Source organism: Acanthochromis polyacanthus, chromosome 15, assembly GCF_021347895.1.
Source record: "Acanthochromis polyacanthus isolate Apoly-LR-REF ecotype Palm Island chromosome 15, KAUST_Apoly_ChrSc, whole genome shotgun sequence".
In the NCBI taxonomy this organism is placed as follows: domain Eukaryota; kingdom Metazoa; phylum Chordata; class Actinopteri; family Pomacentridae; genus Acanthochromis; species Acanthochromis polyacanthus.
Genome location: NC_067127.1, coordinates 24,400,694 through 24,422,036, shown reverse-complemented (window position 1 = coordinate 24,422,036; position 21,343 = coordinate 24,400,694). Strand labels below are relative to the sequence as shown.

The window sequence follows — 21,343 nt, the reverse complement described above, 5'->3', positions numbered from 1 at the left end:
TCCAAACATATTACTGAATGAACATATTATTATGTCTACTCTTATCTGAAGGTTCTCTAAATAGTGAAGACATAATCGTTTGCATTCACTGCTCAAAATAAGAAAACTACTTCAACTTACATGTAAAAATCTCACATTTAGTGTTATGTAGCACTTTCAAACAAAACTGTAAACTCTGAGCATGACAGACGTTTTTAGTCTGTAATGGTTCTCTTTGCCAACATTTCATTTTAAAGCCTTTGGCAATGATGAAGCCGGTGTCACTGTGCGTCCCAAGAAAATTTACAACTTTTTCAAGAATGCTATGAAGGCAGTTTTCTGTGTATAACTCGTTTCTCAATGCTGTTACCGCTCATATATTCACCACGTATTTTATGCTAGATTTTCACTTTAAATTTGCACTTTCTCTGTTACAGGTGAAGCACGGCTATTCTAAGAGGGTTTGGTGTGCTCTGATTGGGAAAACACTGTACTACTTCCGCAGCCAAGAGGACAAGGTGTGCTTCAACATCACTCAGCACAGTTATAAGTATATAGAAATAAATACGGTAATGGGAAATGTAGTGCACATGACAAGTGATCATTTTTTGTGTTTTCGCCCGAATACTTCTATTTACTTGAGCCGTTTCGTATCTGAGCGTATTCGGTGTGTCGGTCCATGTTTCCAGTTCCCGCTGGGTCAGATTAAGCTGTGGGAGGCCCGGGTGGAGGAGGTCGACAGGTCAAGAGATTCAGATGACGACCTGATGGCGTGTGGGCGGGGCTTACAGGTGGCGGCCTTCACCATCGCTGTCCACCCACAGGAACAGGGGCCGACCTACCTGCTCATTGAATCCCGTCATGAAAAGGTCAGCACTATTTGAATGCTCACCTTTTCTTTTTCTTTTTTCGGTCATGGTGGCAGTTTTTAGGCCCTGTTACTCTGATTGACCAGCAGCCATGACATTGATACCTTATTGCTTTATTCTTCCTGTTCACAAAGTTTGAATTTGTCTATGTCATGTTGTTCTTTATGTCTACAATTTACAGACCTGTTTTCCTTTTTATGTTCCTGTATATCCGTTTACGTGAACTCTAACTGAACTGATGATTGATCTGTTGTCTCAGTGAGAACGTGTTGGCTGTTGGCCTTGTGTTTATTTCTCATGTCTCTGGTATTCCTTATGTTAATCTGTGCGACTCTATAGGATTCATGGCTGTACCATCTGTCTGTGGCAGCGGGCACCACAGTGGGTAAAGTCGGCACGGAGTTTGAGCAACTGGTGGGAAAACTCTTCCAGCTGGATGGAGATACAAGTAAGTATTTCCCACAAATACACTGACTTTTTTTACAGACTGTTTTCGCCTTGCAGCAAGAAGATCCCCGGTTCAAATCCCGGCCTGGGATCTTTCTGCATGGAGTTTGCATGTTCTCCCTGTGCATGCGTGGGTTTTCTTCGGGCACTCCGGCTTCCTCCCACAGTCCAAAAATATGCTGAGGTTAATTGGTAACGCTAAATTGCCCGTAGGTGTGAATGTGAGTGTGATTGTTTGTGTATGTAGCCCTGTGACAGACTGGTGACCTGTCCAGGGTGTCCCCTGCCTTCGCCCGAGTCAGCTGGGATAGGCTCCAGCACCCCCGTGACCCTAGTGAGGATAAAGCGGTGTATAGAGAACGGATGGATGGATGGATGTTTTACAGTCTTGTTTTACTAAATACTGGTCACATTTTCTGCCATGCCTTGTTAATATACTTTCACACAGATCATTTTATTGTCACTGTGACTTTTAAATCTGTCTTACATCACCAGAAGTATAATAAAAAATATACTGAACGTGTAGAGGAGCCTATTTAGAACTACATTTAGAACTGCTTTTGAAAAGGTCCATGTAAAAGTGAATTACAGCCCTAAATCAGATTTCTGAGTTAGGGCTGTATGTGTTGTTGGCCATCAACATCACCAGGAAGCAAAATTCACAAGTAGATACCCTTCAAATTCAGTCAGTAACTGGTTCACAGCTGTGAGGAAAATGCCATACAACAATGAGGCAGTGATAGTGGTGTTTTTAAATGTATGCAGCAGAAATGAAACACAATAATGCTATAGTGTGTTTAATCATAGTAGTGCTACTTTTTTATTCTCATATTTTAAATATAATTCTAATTTTCCTTTATGTGTGTTTTTTCATTTTATTTTATGTGTCTTTTAGCAGGCAGTGCACTGTATGTATGTTTTCCTCTGCTTGTACTGTTGCTCTTGTGTAAAGCTTGTTACGTCATTCTTTTGTCGGACTGTGCTTATTATTGTCTTTATCTAGTCTGTCTATCTGCCTTTCAGACTCTCAGATTTGGAGACATCCCATGTTGTGTTTCAGTAAGGAAGCTCTGTCATCTCCTCTCACCACCCTGCCCTCACAGGCCCTGCAGACAGAGGCTGTTAAACTCTTCAAGGTACACAAAATACATGCATGCAGGAATATGTAGCACCGATAGGCAGTTTTACCCTGAAATCTCTGTGATCCAATAATCCTGTCATAATTTCAAAACTGTAGTGTCTCTTAATTCGTGTTAGTGTCTCTAATTCTGTATCTCTGATGAGATTCAGAAGTAGTTTTTTGATACTCATGCTGATGCTGCTACTCTGATTTATTCTCCATCTCCATCATCTCCCCTTAGACATGTCAGCTGTTCATCAACGTGGCCATCGATGCTCCAGCCATCGACTACCATGTATCTCTGGCCCAGAGTGCTTTGCAGGTGTGTCTTGCCCACCCCGAGCTTCAGAATGAGTTCTTCTGCCAGCTCATCAAGCAGACCCGCAAGAGGCAGCCACACGGCCATCCAGGACCACTGCAGGTTTGCTTTACCGCCACATGGGGGCAGCAGCAGTCTTATTAATATTAACTGGAAACATTGCCGTTTGAAAAGGGAAGGATAGTTTGTCTAGAAACAAACTATCACTGCTTGGAAAAGATCAAATGGGAGAATCTTGTCTCCCTTATGTTGGTATGATCACCAGAAGAGCAGGTCCTCAAACGTTCTTTTCAAGAAAGACATTGAAAACTGTTTTTGAAGACCAGGCATTCTCTCCAATCACACTGCTGTGATTCCCCAGTCACCAGACACACCGGTAACACCAGCAGAGGGCAGAAGTAAAAGCTAAATATTCAGCACTGCCTGCTAGTTTCAAAAGAGATATCAAATTTCAAAGTGTAGTTATGTCTCATCCAGCTCTAAAAAAGAACAATCAGAATGAATCATAGCACAATCCTCCCTTGTGAGTTCTTCTATATACATGAATGAACTCAGAGTTGATGATTAACAGGATCTAAACAGGCCGATTGTTTGATGGTTCCTACTATTTCCAGTCTGTCTCCTGCATTAACGCCTCTGATGCTTTGTATGCAAATTCTGTGACTCATAAATGTGACATCTGAGAATGTGTTAACTGAGTCTTTCTTTGTCATTCTCAAGGGCTGGCAGTTTCTAGCCTTGTGTGTCGGCCTGTTTCTGCCTCAGCATCCGTTCCTCTGGCTGCTCCAGGTTCACCTCAAAAGACATGGAGACGCCAGGTGAGAACACATCAGGAGCCCTGAACACTGGCATGAGGAACACCGGAACAAAACTACATGAGGCAAATGAAAAACAGCACAAATGGAACTGTTGCAAACATAAAAATATTAATGTAGCGAGTTTGGGAATTAATCTGAATAAAGTTATGTTTATTATATCAAGTGAACAAATCCCATATCTTGACCAAATGTGATTCTATCATCATTGTCTCTTTACTGATAGCAGTAGAGTGCTGTACCAGAGTGTAAGTTTCTGATACTGGAGTATAAATTCCTTTTCCTCATTTAGTATATTTACTAAGAACACACTGGTAGTTACATACATATCATGCTTCTCTGTTTGTGCCCTACGCAAGCATAATGCTAATTCAAGCACCTGTAGCATTTTTTTTTTGCTGTACATGTTTCAATACAATTTGCAATATAGCAACACTTCCCTCCAAGGATATACTGGGATATAAATCAACTTGATCTCAGTGACAGCAGAAGCTAGCCCACACCTATAGTTCACCATAAGGGTAAAATTATCCAGTTTTGCTGGTCTGTTTTGGGACAGTTGATCTTCATATTGTCTTTTTGGAGCATTTTGACACAAACCACTGTTGCTGAGTTTCAGCAAACACTGATCCAGGTTAGCCTGGTTGCTTTGGCCTGGTGAAAAAGATGACAATTGAACCAGACAAGTGGAAATGGTCTTGGCCTGGCTCTGATTGAACTATGGCTTTGACAGCAAATGCACCAAACTGTATTTTGGAGAAGCAAATCAGAGATTTTACCATGAATGCAGAAGTGAAATTACAAAGAAATATTTCCGCTGTTCATGGACTGTTTAGAAAGCTATCTTATAATTAATCTATGTAAATAATGTGGTAACACGTATGCATGGGAAAATGCAGATGATTTGCACGGAAACATTCACATATCACGTGGATGGCATCACAAATACAGTCTGGATGTTAAACTGAATAGTTTCAGGTGAACACAAAAATTCACACACTCACCTACAGAGCAGGTTCAGCATCATCTGTTCATAACAAAATGCAACCCTCATGATGAATCACTGGACATGATTTGACTTAAGCCAGTTTATCTTATCATCATCAGCATGATGAAACTTTTTACCCTGTAAACAGGTGTGTGGTCATGTTGTGTACTTTAAGTTGTGAAACAGTTCAGCCATGAACATCCATCCATCCATCCATTCTCTATAAACCGCTTTATCCTCACTAGGGTCGCAGGGGGTGCTGCAGCCTATCCCAGCTGACTCGGGCAAAGGCAGGGGACACCCTGGACAGGTCGCCAGTCTGTCACAGGGCTACATATACAGACAAACAATCACACTCGTCAACCATGAACATGATCAACTTAAATAAAAATCTTTGTACATGTTTATTTTATTAATTGGACCAACATGTCTCTTAAGCTCTCTATCTGGTCATTGATGTAATCTCTATGACTCATCTCTGTGCATCCAAGTCAGATATTTAGAATTTTTTTCCCATGAAAACACCTTGAAACTAGCCTAGCTAGACCCATGCTCTGAAGACGCAAGGGTCTAGGCACACTCGACAGGGAGGGAGGCGGGCTAAAAGGTTGTCTATCAAATCCCTCTGCAGCAATTGGGTAGGTATACAACCAATCAGCGCAACGAATAGGCTCCTAGAGCGCCGGAAATCAGAGGATGCGGTAGTTCGGTGAAGCCTTATTTATACAGTCAATGGGTGAAGCTCAAGTATATTACAGACATGTTAACAGAAAGATTATTCAGAGTCGGTGCTAATGGAGCTCAACGACTGTTGTCGTTTTTGTTGTCGACCCTGGCAGAGAATTAAATTCGTTGCCGTGGGTTGTATAGCACGGCTCGGCTAGTTGTTTCCGGTTGTTTCTGTCAGAATTGTCGTGCCTCTGTCATCACTTAGTCACGTCCGCCTTCTGACTCTACACTTCATGGTGATTCGTCTGGCCAGTTTTAGGAGAATCCAGCCTCGAGCCTTATGGAGGGTAACTCGACCCACCCTGGCAGAGAATTAAATTCGTTGCCGTGGGTTTTCTAGCGCGGCTAGGCTACCTTGAAACAGCTTAGATGTAACTCTACACCGTTAATTCCTCTAGAATGTACAGATCTGTGATGTGCCTGTCTCTTCTTTCTCTAGTCACCCTTCCACCACTTAATGTAGCTGGAGCACACCAATTCACCTTCAACTCTGCTCATACACTGTAACACATCTCTATGCTCCTCAGTAGGAAGTTGTAATTGCAGTAATTCAGCCATATTGCAGTGTCGAGGTGGAAATGTTCAGCCTGGCACTGACTACTTATTTCGCTCATGATGTGTCTTCCTGTTTATAAATAACATCATACAGACATAACGTGATTAATCAGTGCCTCCCTGTTGCCTTCAGGACGGAGGTGGGTAAATATGCCATCTACTGCCAGCGCTCTATGGAGCGGACCCAGCAGAAGGGTGAGAGGCAGTCCAGGCCGTCCCGTATGGAGATCCTGTCTATCCTGCTGAGAAATCCATATCACCACTCCTTGCCCTTCAGCGTCCCCGTTCACTTCCTCAACAGCACATACCAGGTAGCAATAATACTCACCGGAAGACGGCTATTGAAGGAGTGAAATGCTAGCTCATGGAGACAGGTTGTATTTTGTTGATGAAGTCTCACATCATACTCTGTCATCACATACAGGGTATAATGTTAGAGTGTAAAACTACACTCTGGGTAAAACTTGCAAATCTAATTCATGCTAATAACATGAGTCCTCCTGCTACACTGTCATACATTGTGCCTGGCTCATTCAGGACAGAACAAAAGGAGATCCAAGCTGACTAAGTCATTACTTAATACTCAAAAGGTAAATATAGACGAGGGGCTTTGTTTCTGTGTCTCTGTGTGTTTATGGGGCTTACATAACTGAGGTCAGACCCAAATAACCAAAACAAAGCAGCAGCATTCATTATTCAGCATACATATAACCTTTCCACCAGGTGAATCCAGTCCCCTGGCTGAGGGAACCCATCATAGCTTCAGCTTACACTTTGCACACATCCAGCAACCAACTGTAAAGAATTTTGTCTGTTTACATTGTCATTCACTGGCTTAACTGCTCCACCCAGTACCTACCCAGGCACTGCAGGTTTTCCTGGGTGGGTGTTTGTTTTTGACAGTCAGTGCTTTCATCTCTCTTTGTCTGTGTGTAGGAAGTGATGAGATCATAGCACTGACAGCTAGTAGCACCTGTTGACTCCTCACACTGATACGTAAACCTGTTTGCTGCCTAACAGACAATAATAACAAAGAGGTTGCCACATGTATCTTTCTTAATAATCGAAATGCTTCAACCAGGAATAACATGAACATCACAGTACATAGAGTATACTGTACAGTCTAAAAATTTCTACTGTAGATGTTGTTCTAAAATATTTTTTAATTAATGGAATTTTTTTTCCATTCATGTTTGTTATTTTGGTGAAGACTCAGCAACTATTGGGCGGTTTACTGTAAAATTTTCAACAAGCTTACATGTTCCCATCAGGCTGAACTATAACAACTTTCCTGATCCCTAAGCTTCCCTCTAGCTCCATCTATCTCCAGATTTGTCCAATACTTTGCTTTATGACCAAATACCCACAAACTAGTGGAATTACTGCCAGTTTTCATTTTGTGTTTAATGCCAACTGTTATAGGTTAACATCATAACCTGAACTGGAAGAACAGGGCAAACATTGTACCTGATATCCTTCAGCATATTAGCACAGGTTTTACTACTACTGTCATGTTGCTGATCTGCAATCAATTCCCTTTTCTGTAGGTTGTGAGCTTTGATGCTTCAACAACAGTGGACGAGTTCCAGTGTCGCCTCAACCAGGACACTGGCATGAGAAAAACAGGACTGTCTGGTTTCAGCCTGTACACCGATGACCCCACAGGACGAGAGCTGGAACACTGTCTGCAAGGAGGCATCAAGGTGCATCTTTTATTCATGCGACAATTACCTTTTGAAGATTGGAAGCGCTGCATTTCTCAGCACTAATCTGTCTCATGTCATCTGCAGATTTGTGACATTATCTCCAAATGGGAGCAGTCATCTAAAGAGCAGCACACCGGAAAGTCTGAAAACACCAGGACGGTCCGCCTCACCTACAAGAACAGGTAGAGGAGGATGGTGTGGTTGCAATGTCACAAGAAGTACATCAATAAATACAAACAGCAGGTTCAGCAGTCCATAGGTTAATTCGGATTTATGACATTTTGAGAGTGGATGTTCAACAAAAGAAAAGTCATCGTTTAATTTTGGATATTGGACCTTGTTGACATTCAGAATCATTGCATGAAACATATTCTGGATAACTAAATGTTATTTAGAGAGCAACTGCCCGCTTTGAAACATCAGTGTCCATTTCCAGGTGTTGAGAAATAGTAACGCTTATGTCAGAGTATTTTTGGCACTAAAGTTCATGTGAGGTGCAGCATTTTCACCCTGCAAATAGAAGCTCCTCGGTTTGCATCCCTGCCTTCCTGGGATCTTTCTGCATGGAGTTTGCATGTTCTCCCTGAAAATGTGTGGGTTTTCTCCAGGTACTCTGGCTTCCTCCCACAGTCCAAAAACATGCTGATGTTAATTGGTAACTGTAAATTGTCCGTGGGTGTGATTGTGAGTGTGCTTATTTGTCTCTGTGTAGTCCAGTGATAGACTGGTGACCTGTCCAGTGTGTCCTCTGCCTTCACCCAAAGTCAGCTGGGATAGACTCCAGCTGACTTAGGATGACCCTAATGAGGACTAAGTGTATATAGATAATTGATGGATGGATGGAGTTTGAAGTCTGATTAACTACATGAAGTGAGTCTCGTCAATCACTAGTTTCAAAATGAAACCATGAATAAAAGTGAACTTACTAGACCTTTGTAATCTCTGCTTGTAGCTAGAAGCTCAAAACTTGAATAGCAAACCACATTCAAATCTTCAAAACAACTGTCTAAGACTGAACTGCATTGTGGGTAGTGTAAGCGTCAGGTTTTGAGAAGAAGGAAGAAAGAAAAACTATCCAAATGAATTAAAGGAAAATGCTGAGCTCTTGACCTCCACAGTGAGGGGATCTGATGGGATCTGTTCTGATGTGGGGACATTTTGCTGGCATAGTTTGGGTCCCTTTGTCCCTTTAAGGGGAAGAGTAACTGCAAATCAATACGAAGTTGTTCTGAGCGATCCCCTTTATCTTGTGATGGAACATTTCTATCCTGATGAGAGTGAGAGCCTGAGAGGCCAGTGAGTGGTGTGATAAAAATGATGTGATTCATATACTATGGCCTTCACAGTAACCAGACATATAAGATCACGTTTTCCACCACTGTCATTAAAACTCCAAATTACAGAATATTTTTTGGAAGACTAGTATTAATCTGTCTGGTAGAGTTGTAGATATTTGGAGAATTATTGCTGTCAAAGAGCAGTGAAGCTGCAGAACATTTGACCAAACACCTTAGTAAGACACTTAATAGTGGTTTATCCTTTGATTTGTCACCTCCTTGTATATCTTAACATTTGGTGGTAATACCTTTTAAAATGTATTAACCAAGAACACAGTTTCATGGTATTTACATAGAGATAAGAGAGTGGCTCAGAGCACAGACTGTGTAACAGATCATGATTTATTGTCATACCTACTGAGAGCCCCAACAAAGGAAACAGGAACGGATAAATTGACCAGTGAGAGGTAAACAAAGCTTCTCTGCATAAGAAAAAGATCATGAGAGTTTTGTTGATGGCTAGTATCTAACTCATTTTCTCAGAAGATCAGCATGTATTTATATGACGTTATTGTGCTCTATATGAGTGCTCTGTCCCCCATCACTGTATCTGTCTCTCCTCCCCCAGGCTGTACTTCTCTCTCCAGGTGAGGGGGAGTCAGAAAGGGAGAGGTTGCTGCTGGCTTATCAGACCAACGAGGCCATTGTAGCAGGACACTTTCCTGTCAATAAGGAACTGGCTCTGGAAATGGCTGCCCTGCTCGCCCAGGTTGGAGATTGAAGTGATATTTTTATCTTGTACTTCATGTATAGTATGCTCTGGCTTGCTGACGTGCAAAAATCTGCATTTTTCACAAAACAACTACAGTTCATAGATTTATTTTGACACCATGTTGCTGTCTTTAATGCTCCTAGTCTCTGTAATTAAAAAAAACAAAACAAATATTCTATGTAATATTGAAGACCAGACACTCTTCAAAACAAACACATCTATATACACATTACCGTTCAAAAGTTTTTAATCACTTAGAAGTGTCCATAAATACAGTCTAGACATTGTTAATGTGGTCAATGATTATTCTAGCTGGAAACTGCTGATTTTTAATGGAATATCTACATAGGGATAAAGAGGAACATTTCCAGCAACCATCACTCCTGTGTTCTAATGCTACATTGTGTTAGCTAATCATGTTGAAAGGCTAATTGATGATTAGAAAACCCTTGTGCAATGATGTTAGCACATGAATAAAAGTGAGAGTTTTCATGGCAAACATGAAAATGTATGGATGGCCCCAAACTTTTGAATGGTAATGCACTCTACACAGATCTGTCTTTATTAATGTAACCAAAGGATTGACCAGAAGGGTTTTTTTTAGGGCTGATATTGATCATTTGCAATCAAGGAAACTAATGACCAATATTTGAAACCAACTTTTTTCAGTAGAAATGAAAAACTTTGGTGTGAAAATTTAGGTTAACACAAACATGAATTTAAGACTTTGTGTTGAATTCCTTTGTTTTTTCATATTTTATATTTATTTATTTAAATGGAAACTTTTCAACATTAATTCATCACTGCTGATAGACTATTACTCATGATGTGTAAATAATTAGCAGCACATTGCTCCAAACCACAGTGTGGTGATTACAGACAAAGAGGCAACTGTATCAGAACCTGAATATCAGATCCAATAGTTGTCCAGGCTGATAATCACTAGCATACACATTCTCAAGCTAAAGCAGAGACTTTCCGCTTTCATGTAGTATCCATTCTTTTATTTCAAGTCAAATGTGCTGAATCACAGAGCCTGAAGCGTAGAATAGCATAGAACTGTCCATACACATACTATATGGACTGAATGCACTGTGTGTCTGTGTTCAGGTGGAGTTTGGAGATTTTGAGCGTCCTTTCTCTGCATCTGGATCAGCCCAGACTAAGTCTAATCAAACCCTGAAGCAGGTTTTGGACAGATTCTACCCAAAACATTACCGCAGGACCACAACTGAGGAGCAGCTCAGGTACAGAACACACTGAAGATTGGCCATACAACCATTTTGTACTTTCATATGTATGAACCACATCTATTTAGTTTGTTTTCTGTTGTTATAGTCTTCATGGACAGCAAATTGCTGTGATGAAAACTGTTAACCTCTTAATTTCCAATCAGATCTCAGTGGAAAGTTTATATTTATCCAATATTGCCACAAAAAGACTTCCAGAATTGTGAAATGAAACAACTTACACTAAGGATAATTTGTGGTATTCAGGTTGATATGCTGGATGTGTTTTCCCCTTCCCCTCCTCTCAGACAACTGCTGCAGCGTCTCTCTACCCGCTGGGCTTCACTCAGGGGACGAAGTTCATCCGAGTGCGTCAGGATCTACCTGACTGTTGCAAGAAAGTGGCCGTTCTTTGGTGCCAAACTGTTTGAAGCAGGGGTGAGTGTGTGTAAACTGTAATCTCATGTCAATTTACTGTATCTTATCTGAAGCTCAGACATACTGTTTTTTTCAAAGTGTTATGCGCTCTCAGATTAAAACCAAGATACCCTGTTGAGCAAAGGAAGGCCAACCTAAATAAATACCATAATCTCTCAGTGTGATGAAAAAAGGAAAAAGTGTTTCTAATACAGTGTCTTCTAATAGTTTCCCCATATTTTGTCCACACCTGATCTCCTTACAGGAAAACAAAATACCAGACAGTACAATTCACTACAACAACCATAAAGTTAACAACTCAGTGACACATTGTCAATAAAAACTGACTGTACTTGTGCATATACAGAGGACGTCACTGTAAAACATACAGTGGTTCCACAGCAGCTGTGGGAAGATTCAGTTACAGTGATTTTTGCTTTCATTTGTTTTGAACTCAGCATCATTATAGTATTCTCTTTCAATTTCTTTCTCTCAGCTCTGTCCTATATATATATATATATATATTTGCCTCATGTGACTCCAGTTGGGTAAAGATCAAGAACAGCCGCACCGGAATATGCTACTATAAACAGAACACTGTTAGTGTTTGCTCTCAGAAAACTTTACAGTTATGATAATACATTTGGAATTGATCTCGTTTGTCTCCCTGTTTTCAGTCTATCACTCCCTCTCCAGAGCCGAGTGGACGTGTTTGGCTGGCAGTGCATGAAGATGGTATCAGCGTTCTGGAGCATAACTCCATTGTAAGCTGCTTTTACAGTCCCACACAGCTGTCCACACATGATTCCTTTGCTCTGCTGCCTTGATTCCTTGTCCCTGTTGATTTCCCATGTGTTTATAAAGGACAAGCCGTGGAAATTAACATTTGTTTGGTTCTAAAATCTCCCTTCCATTATCATGTAGCTCCAATAATACAGTCTAACTTACCTTATATCATTTTTGAAATGCAAGTCACTTTAGTTGGATGAATATGTGTACAAACTACTTGCTGTCATGAGAATTTACACAAGAACAGATGTGGGTGGGGTTGTAATATTTCATGCTTTGTAGCTGTCAAAAACTTTGACTTCGAACTTTATTTGCACAGTATGTTCAATGCCTTAAATATCTTTATATCTGCGTGCTCAGAAACTGCTGGTATCCCACTCCTACAAGAACCTAATGACCTTTGGAGGCTGCAAGCAGGACTTCATGCTGGTGGTGGGTCAGAGCATCAGTACCAGTGCCAGCAAAGACAAACCTACAGAGAAACATCTGTTTGCGATGGATGCCTCCAAGGTCAGTGAAAGAGCAGGCTGTGGTTGGACGTGAGCCTGATGTTTGATGGGTCGTATGTTATGTCTCTTCTACTGAGACACTCAAAGTTTCCAGTATATGTGCTGGTCTGTGTGTGTGGATTTATGTGTTATTATTGAATATCAGATATATTTGTATGGTCGTTCTGCAGAGGTCAAATCATGTCCTGCACATACATAACAGCTTTTAGTTCTCCTATGGAGAGTTGGTCTTTCCTTCCAGTTGATTTTTGGCTTGGTATCTCTGGCTCTGGAGCTACACATTTCTGATCTGTGTTTATTGGGTTATGGCTAGGTATTAGATATTGGTCTGGGGTTTATTTTCAGCAGCACAGATGCCACTAATACAGGCCACTTTGTGTTTATATGATCCTCTTTCCCTTCTCCGTGATGCCGTGTTGATATTTATCCATTTTAAATCGTAGCCTGGGTACAGAATGATGTGTGATAGATGTAGTTTACCTTAGATGCAGTTTAAGAATGCAGATTATTGACAACTAGAGAATATAAGGAGCTGCTCCCTCTGGTGTCTGCATGAGTTTAAATGAGATAGTAGGAGAAGAGAAGGTGGACTAATGGTTATAACAATGCGTCTCTAAGTTACTTGGATCTTAGTCGAAACGCTGCTTTGTCACTTTTTCACACTACCCACTTGAAGCTGTGATACTTTATATAAACTTTATCTGAACCTGCAGTAACCCACTCATCTGTAGCCACCAGCTTCTCAGAATATGTTGACTCTGAGTACATGCTGTTGTGTTTTTTGCCTTCTTCCTCTATCTTTCATTTGCTTCACTCCATGACTATCTACAGATGTGGACTTGCATTTAGCTGTTGTATTTCCACAGAATCAGTCTCATACATGTAAACAAACAGGTATGTAGTAAATGATTATGCAGCCAGTCAACAGAATCCTTTATGTGATGCAGTGATCCACAGTAATAATAAAGAGAGTTGGAGCTATGTTGGCTTTTTGACTTTACTGGTTTTGGTGTCCTTTGACTGTTTTACAAACTGCTGCATTCATTTCATTCATTGCTTATCAATCAGTGTGTGACATCATATAGTAGATTTTAGAAAACTATGCAATCTGTTAGCCAAGCATCTGCATTTGGACACATTAACCATTCACTTCCTGTTACCTTTGGACTAATGAGAAGCTTCACAATCAGACTGAGAAACAAGTGTGTGAAACTGAAAGTCTGCAGATGACAGAAGTTGCTGCTTTGTGAGAGTTTTGCATGAAAATGAAAGAAAGTAAAGATACCGGTCATCAGCCGCTTCATCAATATTACTGGCATAGACACATCAGAGGTCGTCTGAAACAAAATACAGCAAAAGCGAGTTTAAAGTCTCTCATACGAACACACAAATACTGACATCCCTGTTTCGTTTCATCAACAGATCAGGGAGATCACCCTCCTCATCTCCAGTTACATCAACAGTGCTCATCAGCAGAAGGCCGCTGCTCACCATCTCTCCGCCCCGGCTCTGATGGTGGCCCAGCCCATCACTCTGAAGAGCAAAGAGCTGAGGAGCAAATCCCCACCAGCACTGGGACGTCCCAGCAAAGCCCCCACACTGCTGTGATGGAACAAAAATATACCCCCTAAACGTATTTAAAGTAGAAAATGTAGGATTAATTTACACCTGCATTCAGATTGATTCCACTGGAATCATTCCATGTGTCTTTACAGTCAGATCCTGTAGGCTTTTCTCGTTCAGCCAGATCCCCTCTGGAAGTGAAAGACTGAACAAGGACTCGAACTGTCTGTGATCGGCTTGGTGTACTTTAATATCACAGATCAGCTGAGGTTGCAGCAGTTTGCTGATACCACCACAGAGTGCCTTTGTGCCGTCCTCAGAGAACACTTCATGAGATTTACTGAGACTCGAGCTGTTATCTTCATAACTGAGACACTCTACGAACATTTTTTTTGTCTCCCTGATTAGTGTTTATGTAACGCCAAAGAAAAATGTCAACGCTTTTTATTGACAAACTTCACTGCAGTTCTGAAATGTCTCATAAAGTAAATTTTTTGTATTCCAGCCTTTTTAGAAAATGCAGTCATACGCAGTAAAGACACAATAGTGATGTTTTGTTGACAGATAATCCAAAGGGTATTTTTGGAATAACTCCACCAACTGAAACTGTTCGATAGTCTTGTATAATGAAAAGCAGCATGATGAAAGCAGGAGGCAACAGCAAGAAGTTTGTAGCAGAGGAACACTGTTCACAATGTACCTGAACTGATGGGAGCGGAAACATTCAGTTCTGTATTTGTCCTTTTTGCAAAACATGATGGAAGAGCTATGCGAGTTGCTTGCGCTATAAGCTTCTACGAGGAAACCAGTTTGGGCCCTGTGTGCTCTTAGTTACTGAACAGCCAGGAGAGCAGTAAAACTTTAATCATATACAAATATTAAGGCCTTTCTGGTGGAGTGAATGATGAGAATCAGCAAGGCGCTGTATGTATATAATATGAAGGTGTTTAGGGAAGTACTTATGGTTAGCTTAGGAACAGGTAATCAGTTCTGACACATTTCTCTATAGTTACAGAGTTCACTTTTTAAACGCTGTTCAGGCAGTCTTTTCGCTAACGCAGCTGAGCACAATAGTTAATCTTACATCCAAAATGCAACCATAAAAAAGTTTGTTGATCATTATAGTGACCTGAAAACACGATTACTATTATCTTTGAAATATTTTTTTATTTATAGATTGATTAATAGATTGATTGATTAATAGACAAAGATCAATTACTGCATACATTGTGTCACAGAAATAGATTGGAAATGCTGCCAGATGTTTCAGTGAGCTGGATTTTTACATTTTTGTCTTGCATAATGCAAAAAAAATGCATTACAAAACTACATATTCATGACAGAAATGTTTAAGAGAGCTGATTAAATGGAAATTCAGCAGTTTTAGTGAAGCCTCTAGTGTGTCATTTGGCCACATTCTGTCTTATTTCCTCCTTTTCTGGGTAAGAAAGTTTCCATGTCTGATCCAACAGGACAGACATGTGATTAAGAGGCTGTTGGTATTTAACTCTTCACCTGCTGTGAGGTTGACAAACAGTGTGGTGGAAGGAAAATATGCTGTAAGCCACCGTGACTGGAAATGATAGTGAAATGGCACAAAATCCCTTCTGAACACCAGCAAGTAAACATATGCAGAGTGGAGAATAAATACACAGAGTTTTGGGAGTAGTTGAGTTTGAGTGAGAAAACGGAAGTAGCTTTGAAAGGTGTGGTCATTGTCAACGTATAGTTAGTCTAAACAAAGAATTCCAGATTTTTACTAAGTCTTGTAGTGAAGAGTATTGAAAAAGTGAACTCAGTTTTCATAAATGTGTGTCATCAGCTGTGAAAAAAAAAAAAAAAAAGAGAGAGAGAGAGAGATGGTGAGAAGATCTAAGTTTATAGAACAGGTTTCTGAAATGTATGGTGGCTGCTGAAAAGAGTTGCAGAAAAGCACAGTGCTGTCTGTTACCTGGTGTGGCACAGATTATGAAACACAATCTGTTGTTTTTGTTTTTTTAACTGGACTGGAAGATGAACTGGATGTGTTTTTTTTTTAACTAAGGTACTTAAAACAGATAATTTTCCCTTCCAGTAGTACTATAAGCCTGTACACAGTGACAATTGTCAGGTTCTATTTATTTGTCATATAAAATACATTGTATTTAAATCTTCCTTGGACTAAGTGTTGGCTTGAATAAACTACAGCAAAGAAGTCATTGATTTCACTGAATCCAAAAACCTGCTGTTCTTTTAAATGAGCCATGGTCTGTCCAAATCTATAGAAACCACAACATTCAGACTCATTGTTTCCGTCTTTACAGCCTCAACCCACAAAAATGCCCTCCATCTTCCTCATTGGTGCACAAATAGGTGACGTGCTGATACCTGCAACAGGTGCCCGGCAGCAACCGACACTCCCTCATTCCTGTAGTCTTCCACAGAGGAAGGACGGGGGAGGGGTTTGAGGGGAGGACATATGACACCTAACCTGTCTGAACTAGTTAGAGACATGCTTTTGTACCCATGTTGCTATGGAGATGAAGGGAGGGAGGGCTCACTGGGGACACAAGAGGGTGAGGCAGAAGGGAACTAAAGCTCTATAGGCAAATACATAATGAAAATAATTTGCATTGTGAAAACCATGAAAGTGGAATAGAATCAGTAGGAGTCAATCAAAAGCACTGCAGATTTGGAAAGTAACAAACGTTTGACATATATGGATAATTTGCTCGTCACTGGGCTATCGGCATTGCTTGAAAAACTTCACTTTGATATCAGATTTAGTCCTGAAGACAGCACTTGTTCAACCCTTTGATGCACAACATGGGTCAAGAGATACCCATCTTCCATTGAATATGGGTCACTTTTTGCACATCCTGAGCATCACAGGGTTAAACAAGTGCCGTCTTCAGAAACACTGCTGAACAAAACAGTTCACATGTAGCGACAAGAACCCAGGGGAATGTGTAGTTTCATCTTAATGTCTGTTCAGAGTAACACAACACCCATTTCCCTACCTCACTATTTGTTTATGCAGCTTTAGTCCATGCTGGACTTTGACTTTTCATCTTACTTGTGAACAATCATCCTGAGTTGTCACTTTAAGCCCTTTTAAACTCCAGTATTTGTTGTGTACATACTGCAGACATTCGTTCAGGAGAAAGATCCAGAACCTGACTGACAGGTTGAACAACCAGTTTCAAAGATACAGCTGGGAATGACTAGCCACCTCCTACGCCGACTGGTTTGTCACACATTAAGGAAGTCTCAGCTAAACAGTGTCACCAAAACATAAAGAGACTCATTTTCCCCCTTAGTGGCCAATACTGCCAAAATTTCTTAATTTCTTCATCCATGCAGGCTGGAAATGAGTTTTCTGTAGAATACTGGCTTTAAAAGTGACCCATGAAAAGCAGGGATTAGTTCCCTCCATAGAGGACAGTAGCACATTCAAGTCATACCTGCCACACCCATTCAAAACCTCATCTGAAACAGAAAACCACCATCAGACCGGCCCTGTTAACACATAGAGGTATAATACAATCCACATATAAAACAGACATCTTGCAAATATTGAAGGAGGTTTTAAGTCTCTGAGAAGCGGACAGCCGAGTCATTTTATTTAAAATTTAAATGAATAAAATGGTCCCTTCCCCAGACAACCTGCTGTACTCAAACACATGAAATGAAAAACTGTTCACCACAACAAAAGTCTTTAAAACATTTTTATTAAAAACAATCCAACAAACACATTAGTAAGTAAGAAACTGTACAATCTATTACTCGGAATTTAAACCATTCAACAGGTACTAACATTAAAATGTGGCGCGTTTCAGGCACACTTTTAAAAGCACAGTTCTTCATGGCATATAGATTGGATGATGCGTTACGAATTTGCACAATTTATAAATAAGTGGCGATACCAGTAGTGTCAAAGATATCCAAAAAAAGAAGAAAGTTGATCTTTCCTTTACAATCTGTATTCCTCAAGTAAAAAGACAAAAAAAAAAAATGGCACTCCCACTGCAGAAAGTTCATCCAAAAGGTGCTGTACAAGCTCAATCTTCACAGGCTCCTCCTGGTTTACATGTTCTCCATCTCTCTATGCTGCAATTCAAGACAGGAAAAAAAAAAAAAAAAGGTTATTTAACAGCAGTTTTGTGGAGCAATACTTGACTTCTACACACATCAACTGTGACAAAGTTTGAAGTTATAAGAAAATCATCTCACCTGGGCTTGTTTGTATTGCTGATTCTGTCGCCTTCTGGCAAAGAACTGCACAAAAAAGAAAAAAAAAAAGAGGGAAATTAGGACCCACACTGATTGAAGAGATATCTACATAATTTTAAATCCAAGAAACATGAACTTACCAGGACCAGCAGGCCAGCAACCACTGCCAGCACCACCACCACGATGACAGCAATGATTCCACCAGACAGGTGCTTCATGGTGAAAGTCGGGGCCTTCTCATCCACATAGTACACCAGGATGTTCTCCATCTCCAGCGTCTGGTTGCCCACAGTGGGCTCAAACTTCTCCTGGTTCTTGAACAGGGGCAGCACCTTCACCTACAGGACGAGGGGAAGTGACAGGGTCAGTCAAAGGATTTCACTTTCATATATTTTTTTGCATTTTAAAAACAAATACAAATATCTTGTACATACATCTTTCTCCATGTAGTAGGCCATGTTGGCCAGGTCAACCGTACGGTCATTCATTGGCTTCTTCACATCCACCACAATCAGGCGGGCATCAGGGTCATACTGCAGAATGACAGACCAGACACTTGGTTAGTGTTGAGTTTTCATGAAAATTTAACACCCCAAATATGTATTATGTGGAAAAATTACACACTCCTCCCCTCTAAACTGGACGTTCAACTCACCTCAACAGTGTCCACCAAGCTCTTGTCAAAGTTCTTGTAACGCTTATTAATGGCATCAGCGATGGCACTGTTATTAGGGCAAGAAAATAAAATTATTAAATGCCAAAACTTCACTCCTAAAACAGAGTTGTGCTTTTCATTTTTCAATGCAAGGTTGTTCAGACATACTTACCCCTTCAGTTTGGTCTCATCCACTGCACCTTTCACTGGTTTGTGTTTCAGCTGAAGACGGACCCAGCTAAACAGAAAAAAAATGGAATAAATGAGCGCTGAATATAGTAAACTATTCACCCTAACGTCAGTGCTACACATTGATGAAACTACTCACTAGGTCTCCACCAGCTCATCACACTTGAGATCCTCGTCTCCCTTGTCGGTACGACGAACGCCAGCACTGTTGACACACCAGCACTCCTTAGTGTTGTTGCACTGCTTGGCCCTGAATTTGCCGTTGCTCTCACAGATGGGGTCGTAGATGCCATCGTTGTCCACAAAGGCCGACTCCACTGGCTTTCCTCCTGTACGAGTATCCAGACCCTTTTTCGCTCTGTACATCTCAGCCTTCATCAGGACGCACTTGGGGATCACTGAGGGAGAAACAAATGCCCATCATGAATAAAACCGCTCTAAAAGTTAAATTTTTTTTACAGAAAACGGAGAGGCTTGTTCACAACTAACATCTTTTACTTACATTTTGTGCAGTCCAGGGGTTGTTTCATATTGTTGCCCACCAGAATCTCGCATCGGCACGGGTTTTCTTCACAGGTGGCCCACTTCATAGTTTCACATGAACCTAAGCATAGACAGGGTTGGTCATTCACAATCAAACTCCTCATCATTTCAAATGGCTTATTTCACATCACTACACTGTGAAGACATGCTGTGTATCATAACTTCCTACAGTTTGATTTAATCAAAAGCAACCAAAACGTTTAGAAAATACACTGCAGGGTTAGTGTGATCATGTTTCATAAAGGATTTATTGCATTGTTGGGTATATAACCCTATGAAGAAAAGGGGCTGAGTGCAGTAGCAGGTAGACTGGCAGGTTTCCTGAACACCTGGGCGTTGGTTTCTCAAAACACACAGTCCCCACAGAGCAGGACAATCCTCCCAACCCCCACTCAACAACACAGCTAGCTGGGTTTCACACCCACACAGCTCTTAAAGCCACTATGTCCATTTGTCATAGATAAGTCACTTTAGCCACAATAAAACTGGCAAAACTACAAAAAGCTACAAAAGTGCATGCATGAGCCATTCCAGTATTCCTATTTCTTATGGCTGTATTCGTATCGTTCTTCGGCTGGAAACACCAGCAAGTCTAAATTAGGAGACACATAAAGCGCAAACTGCGTTCTTAATAAAGTTTGAACAATGTAAACTACTTACAGCTCTGAGCAGAGGCTCCCGCCGCCAAGGCAGAGAGGACCACAAGAATCCACAGCTTCATGTTGAAAGAAGTAAAAATCTCGAAGGAATTAACAGAATAAATGGTCTCCTTTGTCCGCAGTCTCTGTCCGTCGTCCGCTGAGGTCAAAAATGGAGTACAGACTGTGTCGTTCTTCTTCTTCAGGTGTGTCCCCGTCAAACCTGTTTGGAGCGCGCGCACACAAAGGTAATTATTCAAAAGAGCGCGAGCACGACGAGTTATATAGTGTCCTTGAGCAGAGCTAATTATTGATTATATCAGCTCCGATTATCGATGTCCAACTGACACAGATGAAAGTAAGCAGGTACTTTTATAAAACAGGTTGTCTCGTGACGTCAATCTAATTTGCATAGGCAGTGACGGGCGAGGGGGCGTGGTTAAACGCACCTTTTCCCGGTGATGACCATATTTGCTTTCGGTCTGGGTTTCTGTCTCTGTTGACATATTTTCTTGTTTCAGTTGTGTAAAACATCTACATATCTGACATAGCGGCTCATAGACTCTAATGTAAGAAAATCTCAACTATGGTAAAGTACTGGCTCATTTGTACAAAGGGGTATTCTTCAAATTAAGTTAATTTAGGTGTGTAGCACATTCTGCAATAACATTGAAGTGGTGTACATACAACAGCCAGCAACAAAAATATGTGCAAAAAGAAAGACAGCCAAGAGAACTTGTGAGCCCAATTCGTCAAACAAAATGAAATAAATATTATACAGTGAAAAAAAAAACTGAAAACAGGGTAAAGACTTTAAAATAATTGTAAGAATTATATATGTGATTCTGTTTATTTATTTATTTATTAAGAAAGAAGACGGTAAAGACTAGATGACAGAAATATACTGTTGTTAAAGAAAAACCAAATAGCTCAAGGTCCTGTAAAACCAATTTGTAAAACTAAACAAAAGCACTATCAAATACATTTTAAAAAAGAATATAACATAGTTAAAAAATAGAAATT

The 21,343-nt window shown here is 40.6% G+C and overlaps 2 protein-coding genes across 2 annotated transcripts in view; one reads left to right on the top strand and one right to left on the bottom strand.

The window, feature by feature from the left end:
• Nucleotides 1–15,939, top strand: part of plekhh2 (pleckstrin homology domain containing, family H (with MyTH4 domain) member 2) — a 44,127-nt gene extending 28,188 nt beyond the window's left edge. The window contains 16 exon segments of the mRNA XM_022192108.2: nt 417–497; nt 669–848; nt 1,188–1,296; nt 2,319–2,431; nt 2,657–2,836; nt 3,455–3,552; nt 5,955–6,132; nt 7,369–7,524; nt 7,612–7,709; nt 9,433–9,449; nt 9,452–9,573; nt 10,687–10,823; nt 11,114–11,243; nt 11,900–11,986; nt 12,372–12,521; nt 13,943–15,939. Coding sequence (XP_022047800.2) covers nt 417–497; nt 669–848; nt 1,188–1,296; nt 2,319–2,431; nt 2,657–2,836; nt 3,455–3,552; nt 5,955–6,132; nt 7,369–7,524; nt 7,612–7,709; nt 9,433–9,449; nt 9,452–9,573; nt 10,687–10,823; nt 11,114–11,243; nt 11,900–11,986; nt 12,372–12,521; nt 13,943–14,128 — 2,022 coding nt within the window. The 3' untranslated portion in view covers nt 14,129–15,939.
• Nucleotides 15,940–17,777: 1,838 nt separating this feature from the next.
• On the bottom strand, nt 17,778–20,675 carry epcam (epithelial cell adhesion molecule). The gene is made up of 9 exons (XM_022192087.2): nt 20,343–20,675; nt 19,642–19,743; nt 19,279–19,537; nt 19,123–19,188; nt 18,951–19,017; nt 18,730–18,828; nt 18,436–18,633; nt 18,296–18,340; nt 17,778–18,172 (listed from the first exon to the last, which is right to left on the bottom strand). Exons 1-9 carry the CDS (start codon nt 20,401–20,403, stop codon nt 18,149–18,151), a joined length of 921 nt encoding a protein of 306 aa, XP_022047779.2. The 5' UTR covers nt 20,404–20,675; the 3' UTR covers nt 17,778–18,148.
• Between the last annotated feature and the right edge of the window lie 668 nt (nt 20,676–21,343).